At 37.4% G+C, this 14363-nt stretch overlaps 2 protein-coding genes across 2 annotated transcripts; both read right to left on the minus strand.

Moving 5' to 3' along the window:
• Nucleotides 1–1813: 1813 nt before the first annotated feature.
• On the minus strand, nucleotides 1814–5065 carry siva1 (SIVA1, apoptosis-inducing factor). The gene is made up of 4 exons (XM_014980395.2): nucleotides 4850–5065; nucleotides 4487–4669; nucleotides 3265–3418; nucleotides 1814–2114 (listed from the first exon to the last, which is right to left on the minus strand). The coding sequence occupies exons 1-4, from the start codon at nucleotides 4968–4970 to the stop codon at nucleotides 2066–2068; spliced, it is 507 nt and encodes a 168-aa protein (XP_014835881.1). The 5' UTR covers nucleotides 4971–5065; the 3' UTR covers nucleotides 1814–2065.
• A 966-nt stretch (nucleotides 5066–6031) lies between these two features.
• Nucleotides 6032–11650, minus strand: adss1 (adenylosuccinate synthase 1). Its single transcript, XM_088002690.1, has 13 exons — nucleotides 11358–11650; nucleotides 9878–9980; nucleotides 9733–9795; nucleotides 9596–9646; nucleotides 9450–9516; nucleotides 9256–9363; nucleotides 9094–9175; nucleotides 8683–8809; nucleotides 8442–8596; nucleotides 6836–6960; nucleotides 6613–6710; nucleotides 6362–6511; nucleotides 6032–6194 (listed from the first exon to the last, which is right to left on the minus strand). Exons 1-13 carry the CDS (start codon nucleotides 11544–11546, stop codon nucleotides 6142–6144), a joined length of 1371 nt encoding a protein of 456 aa, XP_087858816.1. The 5' UTR covers nucleotides 11547–11650; the 3' UTR covers nucleotides 6032–6141.
• Between the last annotated feature and the right edge of the window lie 2713 nt (nucleotides 11651–14363).

Here is a 14363-nt window from a genome sequence, read left to right on the forward strand (position 1 = left end):
CACAACTGGGCCGCTGAGCAAGCGATGTGACTCGACGTCTCACAGGCACATTTGCAATAAGCTCCGCGAAGCTCACTCGAACCAAGCCGGCATCCACTACTACGGCGTGTGACTGATTGCTGTAAAGTGCTGCTGAGAACAATTATTTACAGTGTACAATATCTGACCCTGAAAGGCAGCCGTCGCCAGTGATGAACAGCAGCCAACACAAAGTGATGACTACACCACCCCAAGGTCGGGTCCGGTAGGGATAACCGAAGCCAAACTGCTTCAAAGCTCTGGTTCTGTTCCGTCTCTCGTTTGTCTTGTTTCAGCAAATAAATCTCAAGGTCATTCCAGAAAAGCTGGGTAGGAATTTCATTATCGTCGTCGAGCCAAAATAAAACACTCTGGTTGAAAGGTTGAAGGAGTTTGTCTTCAGACTGGGGGAGACTAATGTGTTCGCGCACAAAGAGAAAAATGCGAAGATGCCAAGTCTCCTTAACAACTCAGCTCTCAAACAAGTATTTCATGAAGTGTGCTGCCACCTGCTGATGAGTAACCTTCAGACTCAGGTGTTTTTTTTAAATAAATATTTCCAACATATTTTAGTGCCAAATATCAGGAAATAAATAAACCCCTTATAAACAACTTAGTTATTGTGTTCAAATGAGATGAGATGGAATATTCTGAAACAAAAAGCCCTCCTGTACATGAAAACATTGAGTTGGCATCCTCATTGGTCCAATTATGAAGATGAGTGCATTGTGACAACTTGTATGCAAAACTGAAAGTGGATGAATCAAGCACCTCTGCTACAAAGATTAACTATGCAAGAAAACATTAGTGAGCTCTACAACCAAAAATGATCTCTCCGTTGGAAACAATCCAAAACGTAGTTTATGCCTAAACTACTATGGATAACTCCAGCGGGGAGTCAACAGTCAGCCAACAGGGCTGCTTGCAGTTTTTATTTTACAATCATATAGTCGATCAAGTAAGAACATCGTTTCTTTAACAGCATAGTTTTAACTTGTGTCAACTGTCGGTACCAAACACCAGCTGATGCCTGCAGATTGCATGTAATAATTACTCACAGCAAACATTTACCCAAATGAATGAGATATTTCACTGCACCTTTCCCACTTTCCTTCACACCACACACGGCTTTTAGAGGTCTAAACATCTGGAGAAATTAACAGCAGTTGCAATTATGTTCTTTTAAGTTGCTGACAGGTGTTGTCCCATTTATGTTTTAACTACATTGCTTTAGTGCAGGCAAAGCCTCACAAGTTAAATCAGCAGGTTGTGTGGAGAAATGTGACTTTCACATTCATTCTCTGAGAAATGACCGTTTCTCAGAGAAACAGAAGGACAGAGCACTGTTAGCATCAGAGTAATGCTGGTCAGAGCTGGAGCACAAACTGCAAAATGTAGAGTAAAGGCTGGTACAGTCTTAGTGTTTCAAATTACGTCGATGGGTTACAGATGGCGTTTCCCCTGTGTGGTAAATAACAGGCAGTCGTTTTAAATTCCTCTGTAGGGTGTTGCTTTGCTAGGGGTCCAAGCTGCTGCTTTCAGATTACTTTTCTCTAGGTAAACTACCAAATAAATAAGTATTCAAACTCAAATTTGAACAATAGACTTAAATATATCAATACTTTTGTTGTGGGTAGACTTTGTGTCATGCATTATTTTGGAATAAAAAAAATGTAACAGATCATTCTTCTTCAACTTGTGACTGTTTTTTTTTTTAAACATATCTCCAATTTGGAAACAAGAACTTTGAGACATCAATTCCTCCCCCACCCCAAAAAAAAACACATCTGAAAAATTAGAACATATGCTATTTAATGCAATACCAAGTCAAAACATAAAATTTACAAAGTAAAATAGACTTAATAAAAAATAATAATAATAAAAAAAAAACATTCAAGTTTATTTCAGTTCATTATAGAATGAAACACATATATACAAGAATACATTTCAGTCATAAAAACAAGTTTACACTGTAATCTTTGTAATATCTCATGGGGGCAACTTTACATGATCAAGTACACAATCTGATGCTTCCTGTTGGTCCTGCTTATGTTGAACAGCTGCAGCATAGCACTTCATCGTATGGTCCGCTGTAACTGGAATGAAGAGGGTTTAAAATGTTAAATATCAGATGAAAACTGCTTAAATAGTCCAACAGAATTAAACATCTAACTTTCTCAGAATTCAGTTAGTTTGGTTTTTTCACAAGGGTGAAAAAGCTGTAGAGATGTAAATCATTTATAGTACAATTTATATTTATTGATGTTATCTGAAGACTTTATGACTTGTGAAGATTTATCAGCAATAGTTTAAGAAAATATAGTCAGCTTCTGGTGTTTTATCCCTTTAATTCAAATCAAGCATGAAACTCAGAATATATTTATTAATTGCTAATTTCAGGTCTCAAATTAAAGCTAAAATAATTGAGTAAATCAATGAAGTTAAATAGGAAAGATAGAAAAATTTTAATTCAATTACAAAGTAAAATGAAAACATTTAAAAGCTGCCTTGGGAGGATTTGTCTACCCCTTCTGGCAGTAAATGTAAATGACAGTCATGAGAATATGCCACATTTATCTACGTCCCTCAGTGCTTACTTACGGAAATGCCTTCCAGCAAAAATTTTATTAACACCTTTTTGAAACTCAGAGTAAAACGTTTTTGGCATACTTACAAAGATTAAAGCCCAACTCTACTAGTTTCTACCATTACCAAACAAATATATAAAAAAGGCATTTCAGACTATCAACTCATATAATGTCTTTCAGATGTATCCGTAACCCTTTAACATTTTCATATTTGGTCTCATCTAACAAAAGAACCTTTTCCACAGTTGCATTTTGCTTTGCAAGACTTGTGGCTGAAATGGGTATTTTCTTTCAGAAATGTTTCTTTTCCCACATTTTTCCATAAACACAACAATGGTTGCTTCTGACCATACCGTAGGTTTACAGTCGTGTCATCCTATTCCCATTTTCTCAATGATCTGTGAGCTCTTCAATATTTGAGATTCGATTTGTTCCTTTAAATTTGACATGACCTGCCTCATCTAAAGCATTTGCTGATTAATAGTTTTTAAACCAAGATAAAAACAGCTGGACTCTTGGACCTCTACAGGAAAGGTCACCGTTACAATCCCATTAAACCCCAGAAAAGTCTGTAGTTGTAATGTTTGGATAATACCAGGAGCATTAAAACTTTTGCAAGACAAAGTATAAGTACAGACAGGGGAGACGTTAAACTTACTCTGTGATGGTGCAGACTGAGCAGCACGGGCTGCAGCAGCTGGAACACTGTCTGGCACAAGAAGCACAAGCCAGTCTGTCACACTGGGAACACAGCGTCCTGGAACCCTGGTTTTTATGACAAACACAGCAGCCTGTGGGAGCTGCTGGGACACCTACATAAAAATACACCCATTTAGGCTCAGACATAAAAAACTTGCAAACTTGCAAGCACAGGCCAAGCCTGACATCTGCTGGCACAAAGCATTAACTGTTTAACAATGTTTCTGCCAGAAAAAGAAAACAGGTAAGCTCATCCAATCCATGTTTTGTAGCTATATTATTGGTGTAGTACACATTTAAACAACTGGGTAATTACTTAAAACCAACAGAAGTCAAGAAGCAATAATTTCATCTTGGACTTCAGCTGAAAAAATGGTTTGAATCAAAAGTCAAAGCCTAAATCTAAAAGCAAATGTTGTAGATCTGGGGTTTCTGAAGCATCTGGTACATACCAGTCATACCAGTGCAGAGGAATGTAGAAACGACAACAGACAGGGCATTAATTACATTTACCATTACCATGTTCCTTCAAACCGCTGTGTGTGAGAAGAGTTCGCCTTCCTGCAACCGTGAAGCATTTATGGATCAGAACGTAAAGTGCCTTTAAAAGTCAGGAGTGTTTGGATCAAAACTTTTACTGGCTTTGAGTTACTGATTTAAAATAAGTATGGTGGCTGTAGAATCTGCTTTGTCCAAATAGTTGTGGGCCAATGTTGTCTAATATGTGGAAGTACTTCAAGTTAGGAGACAACTGTATGGTTGGGCACACAGTTGCAAACCAAAACAGCTCTCTGCCGACAGTAGCTAATAAAAACACAAATTATAGAACAAAATACAGACAATAAACAAAAGTGTAATCTTTATGCATCTAAAAAGTGCATAAATAAGATTGTGGGAGTCATGCATTACACTGCCCTTCACAAATTTACAAAACCTAAAACAACCTTCCGGTTACATCCTCTCCGTTTCAGGCTTGTTTTGGTATAACAGGAAACCTAACTGTTGTGCAGGCAGCATTTTACGGTCATCAGGAAAGTTTATCTGGCCTATGGTCTAGTCCTGCACCACCGTGTATTGCAGATGAGATGTTGTTCTTCACAGCGTTTGTTCAAAGTTAATATTTTAAAATCTTTTTGCTGTGCATCATTTTTGACCATGAGACCACTACAGCCTGACCTTACCTTGTACAGCATTTGTTCTTGTGAGTTTCCCATCCTGCCCAATAAGTGTCTGTCCTCTCAGGAGTGTCTGACTGCATGCGGTGTGTTGTTCTTTAAACTGTGAATCTGGGCACTTCTCCTCTCCAGTCCATATTTTCCCCACTACAGCTTTCGCACCATTGAAAAGCAGGTTCTTTGTCTTTTCTACAAGAGACGGAAAGAGTAAAACAATCATACAAGAGACTCAATCAGCTGTTTAACAAAAAATAAGAGTGTAAACAGCAGCTACAAATGCAGAGAACCACAACCAAATGTGCGCAACGAAGCTAACACCGTGGCTAACAGGGAGCAACAGCGATAAGTCGTCCACAACCATTTACTTACCGTATATTTCTTGCTGATATTTATTTCCAAACACGCCGTAACTGTTTATCTCCCGCTGCCCGATGTGTATTTTGTACTGGGAAGAGAAGGATTCAGGAAAAGGATAAGTTCGTTTGGGCATTTTAGCTGGTAAATGTGCAGTTCCCTGTTAGCTACGCTAACACCTCCACACTTGTTTATTGCGGGAAAAATGGCAGGAGGCAGAAAGCAGCCAATCACAAACAGCACGTTATCGTCACGTGACAACAAAGCTCCAATCTCAGATTACTGCTCTTGTACCACGTGATCAACTTTCAAACCCATTTAAGGACATGATGTTGCATTCGGGGGCCGTCGAAAATATTGCAGTTAGTGATTACACTGGGATCTTTTAGCTTTCAGAATTGGTTTTCAGTTCTTTTGAGAAAACGAATCAAAAACAGCCTGCAAAAGATGATTTTATTCTAAGATTTAAACTCCTTTAACACTGGAAATATTTGGATACTGAAGAGCACAACTTAAATTTTGAACATAAAATTGTTTTAATATTTGGGGGACAAAGGCAAGATGAGGAACATTACTAAAGTAAATCCAACAACAAACAATTAGCCTAAACATTTCTCAAATAAATAATTAGTGTCAAATACAGATTTGGTATTTGTATTTTTATACTACCAAATAAATGAAACATTATATTAAGGCACTTAAATTTGAAAATTTTCTTTTAATTTTATGTAGAAGGCCAACAAAAGTAGGACTCACTTGTGAGAGGAAAATAATTTGTAGTTTTCAAAATATTTTACTAATAGAGTTCTTAAAAATGCAGCATTAGTATTAATCTCGCTATACTTAGATAGCCCTAAAATCTAGTGCAGCCAATCAAGCAATCAGAAATGACCTAATTAGTAAATATAGTCCACCTGTTTGTAATTTACTTTCAATATAAATACAAATCTACAGAGATGTCAGAGTTCTGTTAGTGAACACTTTTAACATTTAGCACATAGGGAAGTTCAGTAGGGTTACATTATAATTTAGTATATCAAGCTTTGGAAATCTCATATACATTAGTTCAGATAGATGGATATAAACTTTGATAGCTTTGAGGACATTCATGTAAGCTTTTATATTGCTGCTCATTGTAGCACCTTCAAAACCGGGTATGTTTGATTGCCTCAGAAAACACTTGATCGACACATCTCATTTGTTGTATACACATCTTTTTTTTATTATTTTTTTCAAAGAGAACATTTCTTTGCAGCTAAAACATGCCCCTTTGTGCCAGTCCTTTCTTCTGTGAGTTGTATTTTGGTTTAGAACATCTGGATCATGCACTCTCTGGACTTTCCAACACCAACCCACTTGACTGGAATGAGACAGAGAAACGGATGATCAGAAATAGCTATAGAAGTCATCATCAAAAGCTAAATGAATTTGTTAATTGTGTCTGTTACTAGACAACATTAATTGTTAATCTTTGAACTCCAGTGGAAACTGAAGTTTGAAGATTTTGGATTTTCGTGTCAGACATACTGGGGACTCCAATGTGGTTCTCAATGAAACGAATGTAGTTCTGTGCCTTGGCTGGGAGATCATTCCACTTCCTGGCTGCAGATGTGTCTGTCTTCCAACCCGGGAAGGTCTCATATTCCACCTCCACTTTGTGCAAAATGTCCATGTTGGCTGTAATTAAAACAGAGCAGGCATTCTCAATCTTTACATGGGATATTGGAACAGGCAATGTTATAAATCTTTCCTATATTTTTTTTCTTTTCTATTATTACCTGGGAAATGAGGGATTCTCTTCCCACTAAGTTTATAGGCAACTCCGACTTTAATTTCATCAAGCACATCCAGAATATCAAGTTTTGTCAAAGCAATGCTGGTGGACACAGGGACACAACACGCTTAATTAGATCCAGTTTTATCTCTTGAAACGGTAACTAGGATGGTGTAAGACTGCAAGTGTATAAATTACACTTCGCTTAAGCTTCTCGTGATACTCACGCAGTAAAGCCATTAATCATATGAGCATATCTGAGAATGACAAGATCCAACCAGCCGCAGCGCCGCTTCCTTCCTGTGGTCACGCCAACTTCATGACCTCTTGTCTGGAGTAACTCTCCAACTGCCTGCAGAGAACAGAAAATAATAGGCTATTCTGTCACTTCAAGGACTTGAATGACGTCAGTTTATGCAGTAGTTACTTTGGCAACATAAACAAAAGAAAATGACAGTAATGCATCACACATGCAAGAAGCTGATTTGACATCCGGACCTTTAACTCTCTGGTCAGTTCCTGCAAAAGGTAACATAATTCCGGCTCTTACAGTAAGAATATCCTTAACCAAGAATCTGGCCCTAAATTTATCCATAAGAATATGTGGTGTGATAAATCTGACAGCTGCACCAGCCGAAATAAACTGTTTACACAATTGCAGGCTGTATGTGTCAGACTGAAAATCCCAATGCTACCCCATATACTAAGGTTTTCAAAAGTTACAGTTACATTTTCTATCACACCATTTCTGTAGCTTAAAGAAATTTAAATGAAAGACTGATGGCGCAATTATTTTGTCTTACTGTGTGGAGCTAAGAATAAAGCAGCACCATTTACCAACCCAGATGCTCTTCAGATTAAGGATGGAAATGATGCAAGAACAAACAATCTGTCAGCTGCTCTGAAACAAGATGATTTTTTTTTTTTTTGCTTATTTGTAAGTCCGGTCACTTTGGAATTAGGTAGCGGTTAGAAAAATCAAGGAAATTCTCCCTTTAGGTAATAACATGAAGATGGTATTGCATTTGAAGAAAGCAATTTGGTCTTAAGCAAAAGAAGTATTTCCCGCTTATTTTAAAGGATTCTAGACTTTATAATCTTTCATTCAACCTCTAAAATACTTACACAGGCTAAGCCCAAATTAGGTTATTGTACTCCAAACATAGATTAACAAAGACGTTTTGAGGTTTGTACTTTTCTTGGGATTGAGACCACCTTACATTGTAGCAAGTATTGGAGCAGAACTATAAAGCTTAGCAGCAATGCCCCTCCTCCACCTGCGGCTGTGCACTGCCAATCAGATGACCGACATGAGAACGTTCCTCATTGAGGCAGATACATTTTTCTATTACAGAATGTGACAAAATAAACACAGACAGGTGGGTGTGAAAACTAAAGAAGTGCCAATCATTACTAATATTTAGGTGATCCAGCATGCTTGTTACATAGCCAAGTGCAGGCTAACTATTTCAGCAAACTGTCCAGCCAATTAAGCTGCTAATATCAGTTTGTTAGCTTTGTGTTCCTTTCTAAAAAGCACATTTCCTGATAAGTGTAATATTCTGCATTATGTAACCATAAAACATTGTTACAGCTTATAATATATCTAATGTTCAATGTTGTATTGTTTTATCAGCAATAGAAATAATTGCTAATTTTCTGTTTTAAGTGAGCGACAGATCCAACAATACATTTCTGTTTAAATACCACCTTTGACTCCTTTGAGTCAAGGATATCACACTATTAGACATGAATACCCACATGGTGTTAGCAATATTAGTAGAAACAAATTTTCCCAGATAGTAAATTATTGATGAAACATCAAAGTCTTACATTTAGTTGTTCTGTGGGAAAGGCTCCAATTCCCACTCTGGTGGTGTAGGCCTTGGATACACCAAACACATCACCAATGTTTAGTGGTGGGATGCCGAGTCCAGTGCACACCCCTCCCACAGTGCAGTTTGATGAAGTCACAAAAGGATATGTGCCTAAAAAAAATTGCAGCATCAATGGCCTTCACTAAAAACATGCTATTTTATGTGTTCAAGATTACTTTGGAATGCTGAAAGTTTACCAAAGTCAATATCAAGAAGAGCAGCATTGGCCCCTTCAACCAGAATCTTCTTCGGAGGTCCATGAAGAGCTTCATACATGTAATAGACCCCATCTCTGACCATTGGGCGCAATCGCTCTGCAAAATCCTTTGTGAAAAAGAAACACTTTTATAGTTGATACAAAAGACTTTTATAGCATCTTTCAAAGTTGGACGCTTTGAAAGTTGCACGGTAGTGTTGAGTGACTGAGATAATCTTGGTGTTTTGCAATATTAATACTTTCAAAAGTTAGGTGACCAGATTAGGTGCATTTGTCTATTTAAAAAAAAGACCTAATGAAATACATTGAAATATAGTAAACTGTGAAAAAAGCTCAAGGGCTATGAAAGATTATGAATACTTTTGCACGGCTAACAAAATCCCACACCTACCTTTAGTTTTTTTAGTTGGTCATCAACATCAACTGTCAAGGAGGGATACATGGACTGGTAATGATGCACAAGATTCTTAAATCTGAAAAGAATTTTCAAAATATTATGATCCATATACATAGAAGACTTTGACATATTGGAATGTTTTTCTTTTATTGTTACCTGGTGGAGAAGTCATTGAAGTCGCCCAACAGGTCACATACACGCAGCCCAATGCGAGAAGCTTTGCTGGAATATGCTGGACCAATGCCCTTCTTTGTTGTTCCAATGCTGTCATGGAAAATAAGACACAGAATTAATGAGGATTAGGACAGATTAGGAACATATCCAATTCTGATTTTCCTTGTATTCCTCACTTCTTTCCTTCCTGTGCTTGTCTTTCTGTCTCCTGCAAGCCATCAACAACTTGGTGGAAGTCAAAGACTGAGGGGAAAGATAAGATTTAATTATGTTAAACACACAATTATTGCAACAGATAATTATCTGAAGGAAATGTGCCTACCAAGGTGAGCTCTATCTGAAACTATCAGTCTCTTCTCCCAGCCTTTCAGACCTGGTCATGGAATAAAAATCACATCTAAATGAGAACACAAATTCATACTTCAGACTTTCTTTTAAAAGTATTTTACAACAAAATACCTTTCTTCTCGTTTTTATCTCCCTCTTCAAACAGTCCAGGAAGATGTATGACCACGCCGTTACCTAAAGGAATCAAAGGAAAAGACTCAGTAATGCTGCGAAGGCTGTGGTTTCTGAGAGAGTCATAAGAGTAAAGCCTTGTTACCGATGAGTGAAATGCCTTTGGTGTTTATGATTCCACTGGGGAGAAGGTGGAAATCATACTCTTTGCCGTCCACTACCACCGTGTGTCCTGCATTGTTGCCCCCCTGTAAAAGCAATGGTAAATGTATGGCACCTTGCAAATATATTTATGAAATTTTCCACATTTTGTCATGCTACAACCAAAAACTTCCCTCTATTTTATTGGGATGTTTTCCGATAGGTCAACACAATGTAGTAAATGGCTGTAAAGTGGAGGTTTTTACAAACAAAAATTTAAAGGTTTGAAATCAGTCTGTTACCCCCTAAAATTAAATCTAGTGCATTGGACATTTCTCTGAGGACTGTTCACATGAAAACTATGTCTGAATGTGGCGCAACTGAAAATCTACCAAGAATATCCACCTTAACTGATTTGCTGGGAAAAGAGAGAAATAATCCAATGAGCAGCCAAGAGATCCTTGCTATCTCTGGATTAGCTGCAAAGATTGATAGCTCTGGTGGAGGAACATGTTGCCATTTTCTTCAATCATAATTGTATACTCTTTGTGGGAAATCCAATTATAGCCATAAAAAGTCTTATATGCAGTTTTCCATTATCCCTACTGAAGACAAACATGAGGAAGAAAGTCCTCTCCTTAGATTGTTGGGAAATTGAACTTAGAAAATTCATCTGAGAATCTGTGAAGAAAATTTGATTATTGTTGTCCACAGTAATTATGAAATTATGAATGTTATAGAATAGTAAGTAATTACATACAAAGTAATTTTGTTGGTCTATCAGGTAAATCCTCATAAAATATCCTTATTGATGCTGGTGCTTGTGACAAAAAGAAAAGTGGAAAGGTTCAGTGGGAGTCAATACATTTTACTGTATTGTTAACATCAGAATACTTAGTGGAAATGACAAGTCTCATATTTGTGTGACATGGTGACATTTTGTAACCACCAAGCTTTTCCAGAACCCAATTTAACAGGCTTGGCGCTCTGCTCTTTTCCCCCCACTAGACTGGCCTTCTCACATATCAAACCAGCCAGAGAATGTGACCTCTCCGGCCCGGAGGGTGGGGCTCTAAAGCCTTCAGAACACAGGGTACCACAACACCCCGACTGCTGAAAGGGTTGAGTGTGTGTCTCCGTGTACGATTGACCTTTACAGTGCTGTGTGTCAATGTACTTGGACAACAAACCTGTCCGAGGTTACTTTTCCTAATTATTTGACATGAGATGGAAATGAGATTCCACTTTATGTTGCATTTATTGGTACACTTGCCACAATTATTGTTAAATCAGTTAACGACCAATAATAATAATAATAAAAAAAAACTTGAGGTTCCAGAAAGCACAATTGATTTCCAGGTGTTTTCCAGTCTGAACGTCAGTACATGCCCGCTTTTATTCTAAGATGTGCAAACCCTCTTTCAAAAAAATGGCACGTAACTGAAACCACTACATAAAAAAAATTCCCAAATTCTGATATTTACCTGGCATCGGCAGATAATGTCAGCTTCGGTGGCCAAAAGGTCGACAACTTTCCCTTTTCCCTCGTCTCCCCACTGCGCACCGAGAACCACCGTCACCTTGTTCTCCGCGTCGCTGCGCGCTCGCTTCTGTCCAGCCGCTGTCGGCTGGTTCTGGGTTTTCTGCTCCTTGGACGACCAGTTGAGCGACATAACGACGCCTGCTTTAGTCTTTCAGTCTCAAGAAGACTAAGCTGTCTCCAGGAGAGGCATTGCCATATCTGTAACTTCAGAAGGGGTGATGTCAGAAGCAGACGCACAGAGACACGTAGCTCTCCAAGTGGTTTCCACCTCTGCTCAAAAGCTTTGACACACAAGGGAATGTTCATACATTTACGAGCATGACAGGCAAAGATGTTTATGCAGTAATGTGTTTTCACGCTGAAAATGCAGACACAATATATATCTTTGAGGATGTTGATAAGGACAAAAATATACATTTTTAATCGCTTTAAAATTAAATAATTAGCTATACCAGTGGCATTTTGCTAAAAATAAACTTAATGTCAGACAGTTGTATGTTGGTCTTACATTTTGAAAACTAAATATTCATAAAAGTGCTTTATTTATTTTTTTATTATTCTCAAATTGATTCCTCTAACTTGTTTATGAGCTGAAACATTCAAAGTGTGGGACAAATGCAAACCCGAGGGCTGTTTCAGGATAGTGGATTAGGATATCCTGGCTGAGTCTGGACTCGGTTTTACAAAAGCAGCAGCACATAAGTTACCATGGCGATTTATCGCAGCTAGTCTGCGCCAGACCAGGTTAACAGTCAGGTTTAGTTATGCCTGGTGTCATCTGCTCAGTTTGTGGCCGATCAGAAACCAATGAGTTTCGTCAGTGATTTCATTGTATCTGTCTGTTTTAGTCTTTCTATCATCCACTGATGATAAAGAAGAGAAGCAAAGGCTTTGTAATCAAGTCAGGCCTAATAATTTGTAGCATGCCGCCCTGAATGAAGAATGACACTTTACTGATGATTTGTAAGTCCAATAGCAATAAATCTTAACTTAAAAACGTTTAAAACTTAAAATAACTCTACTTTTGTAATTAAAATGCATAGTTTGAGTCCCACAAAATTTGAAGCATATACTTATTTAGATAGTAAACATGCCTTGTGCCTCTATCAAGGAAGCAGCTCATAATAAAATATATTTTATAAGCTCCGTTACCTTGTCTTTTGATTGCCGTTAAGCTGCATTTGCGCTAACAGTTAAAAGGGAAGCGGTGCCTTCAAAATAAAAGCATCACAACTCAAACAGGAAATCAGCCATGGTTAAAATTAATTAAGACTAAATCATTGGTACAAGTCATTAGTACGTTCTACTCAGCTGTAAAATTCTTGACCCGTTGTCGTGTTCGTTCTATATAAATAAGATGTGTAGCAAAATAGAATAACATTAATTCATTATTAAAGTTACGATTAAGGTTATGAAGTGATGTTCAGATATTTTCCTTGAAGAATTAGTGCCAAAAAGCACAATCCATGGTTCCATAAATTAAGGCACCATTTATGGAACCAATTAATTAATTAATTAATTAATTAATATATCAGCCCACCACCACCATCATGCTTGATCCTCTGCATGATGTCTTTTTTTCTGTAATGCTCAGTTTTTTCCACCAGATTTCACAGCACACCTTCCAAAAAGTCAACCTTTAATCTTTTCAATTGATTGATTATTTTCACAAAAGTCTTGGGTGATAAGTTTTTTTTTTTTTTTGTAATATGCTAGACAAGCCTTTGTGTTCTTAATTCATGACTGATTCTGACCTTGGAAATTTGCTATGGACACAATTTTGCCCAGAACAATGGCCTTAACTGAAGCAAGTAATCCCTGCAGTTCTTTTTTATTGTGACCTCCTGACTCACTCACTGAGGTCTGTGCAACATAGCTTTCATTTTCCATGGTTATATTGTGTTCAGTAACTTTGAATTCTTTGTTCTGTTATGGGACTGCTCAGTGGGATATTGATTCCTGGGAGTGAATCCCAGGATGGGGTCTTTCTGATTGGAATATTGATGTTTTCTCTGTTCATGTAGGAATTCTCTCCAGGGAATCCAGCTTGCTCCTAAAACATATCAGGTTAATTGGTATGTATACTTCTCTTTGGACCAAGTGTGCTAATGCATTGCAGTGTCTCTGTGAACAATGGAAAGAGGCACCAGCACTACCCTCTGCATTGATGAGTGCACGTCAAAAGATAGATGTTCAAAAAGAAAGTATGTACAAAAATGTACAATTCTGTTTAACATGAGATCATGTTATAATACAAGATGAACTTATTTGGAGATGTTTCACCTATTTTCATCAACTGTCAATAAATGTGGCCAGCAATGTATATCATGGCAAATTTTATTGTTATGAAGCACCCAGCAAAAAAAACAAAAAGGGCTGGGGGAAAAACACTTAGAGGAAAAAAAAAATACAGTAAATTTTATTAAAATATATTCAACATTAAAAGTTAGTTATTTATTTCACAGATTGCTAGAATATAAAGAAATTGAGACAAAAGCTGCTTTTTTTGTTTTGATAAAGACATCTCGCAACGACATTATCTTCTCGATGGGTGCTGCAGGGTAACCACAACTCATAGCAAAACACATTTCACTAATACAAAATATACAAACATATAAAGCACATTCATATTTATATATCTTAGAACAGCTCTGCATTCATATAAACAAACTCTAGTTTACATAAAGTGACACTTCAACACCCATGCTGTGCAAAATCAGACTTGGATGTTTTACTTCTTGGTCAAGGGGAGATTCTGTAGACGACCGACGACAACTTCAACATCTTCAGAGAGTTCTTGCAGTAAATATTCTCATTTTAGACCATTAAAAATCTTTTCAGCTTATAAATCCAGCATGAAATTAACATTTTCTTTTTCCTCTCGATTTCCTTTTTCTGGAATCACCTGTAGGGAAACAGATATCGAAATGAATACAGGGGAGATACA

The sequence above is a fragment of the Poecilia mexicana genome, unplaced genomic scaffold, assembly GCF_051168715.1.
Source record: "Poecilia mexicana isolate PSO_F unplaced genomic scaffold, ASM5116871v1 scaffold_22, whole genome shotgun sequence".
Taxonomy (NCBI): Eukaryota; Metazoa; Chordata; class Actinopteri; order Cyprinodontiformes; family Poeciliidae; genus Poecilia; species Poecilia mexicana.

Bases quoted from the DNA above. Each gene is read 5' to 3' on its own strand.
- adss1 (XM_088002690.1), bottom strand. From the start codon at position 11,546: ATGTCGCTCAACTGGTCGTCCAAGGAGCAGAAAACCCAGAACCAGCCG. The intron at 9,364-9,449 runs GTGAGGAATACA...TTTCCATGACAG, and splicing joins CAAGCACAGGAAGGAAAGAA to CATTGGAACAACAAAGAAGG. The intron at 9,176-9,255 runs GTAACAATAAAA...AATTCTTTTCAG, and splicing joins TTCAATGACTTCTCCACCAG to ATTTAAGAATCTTGTGCATC.
- siva1 (XM_014980395.2), bottom strand. From the start codon at position 4,970: ATGCCCAAACGAACTTATCCTTTTCCTGAATCCTTCTCTTCCCAGTAC. The intron at 4,670-4,849 runs GTAAGTAAATGG...CGTCTCTTGTAG, and splicing joins ATATCAGCAAGAAATATACG to AAAAGACAAAGAACCTGCTT. The intron at 2,115-3,264 runs GTAAGTTTAACG...TCTTCATTCCAG, and splicing joins TCAGTCTGCACCATCACAGA to TTACAGCGGACCATACGATG.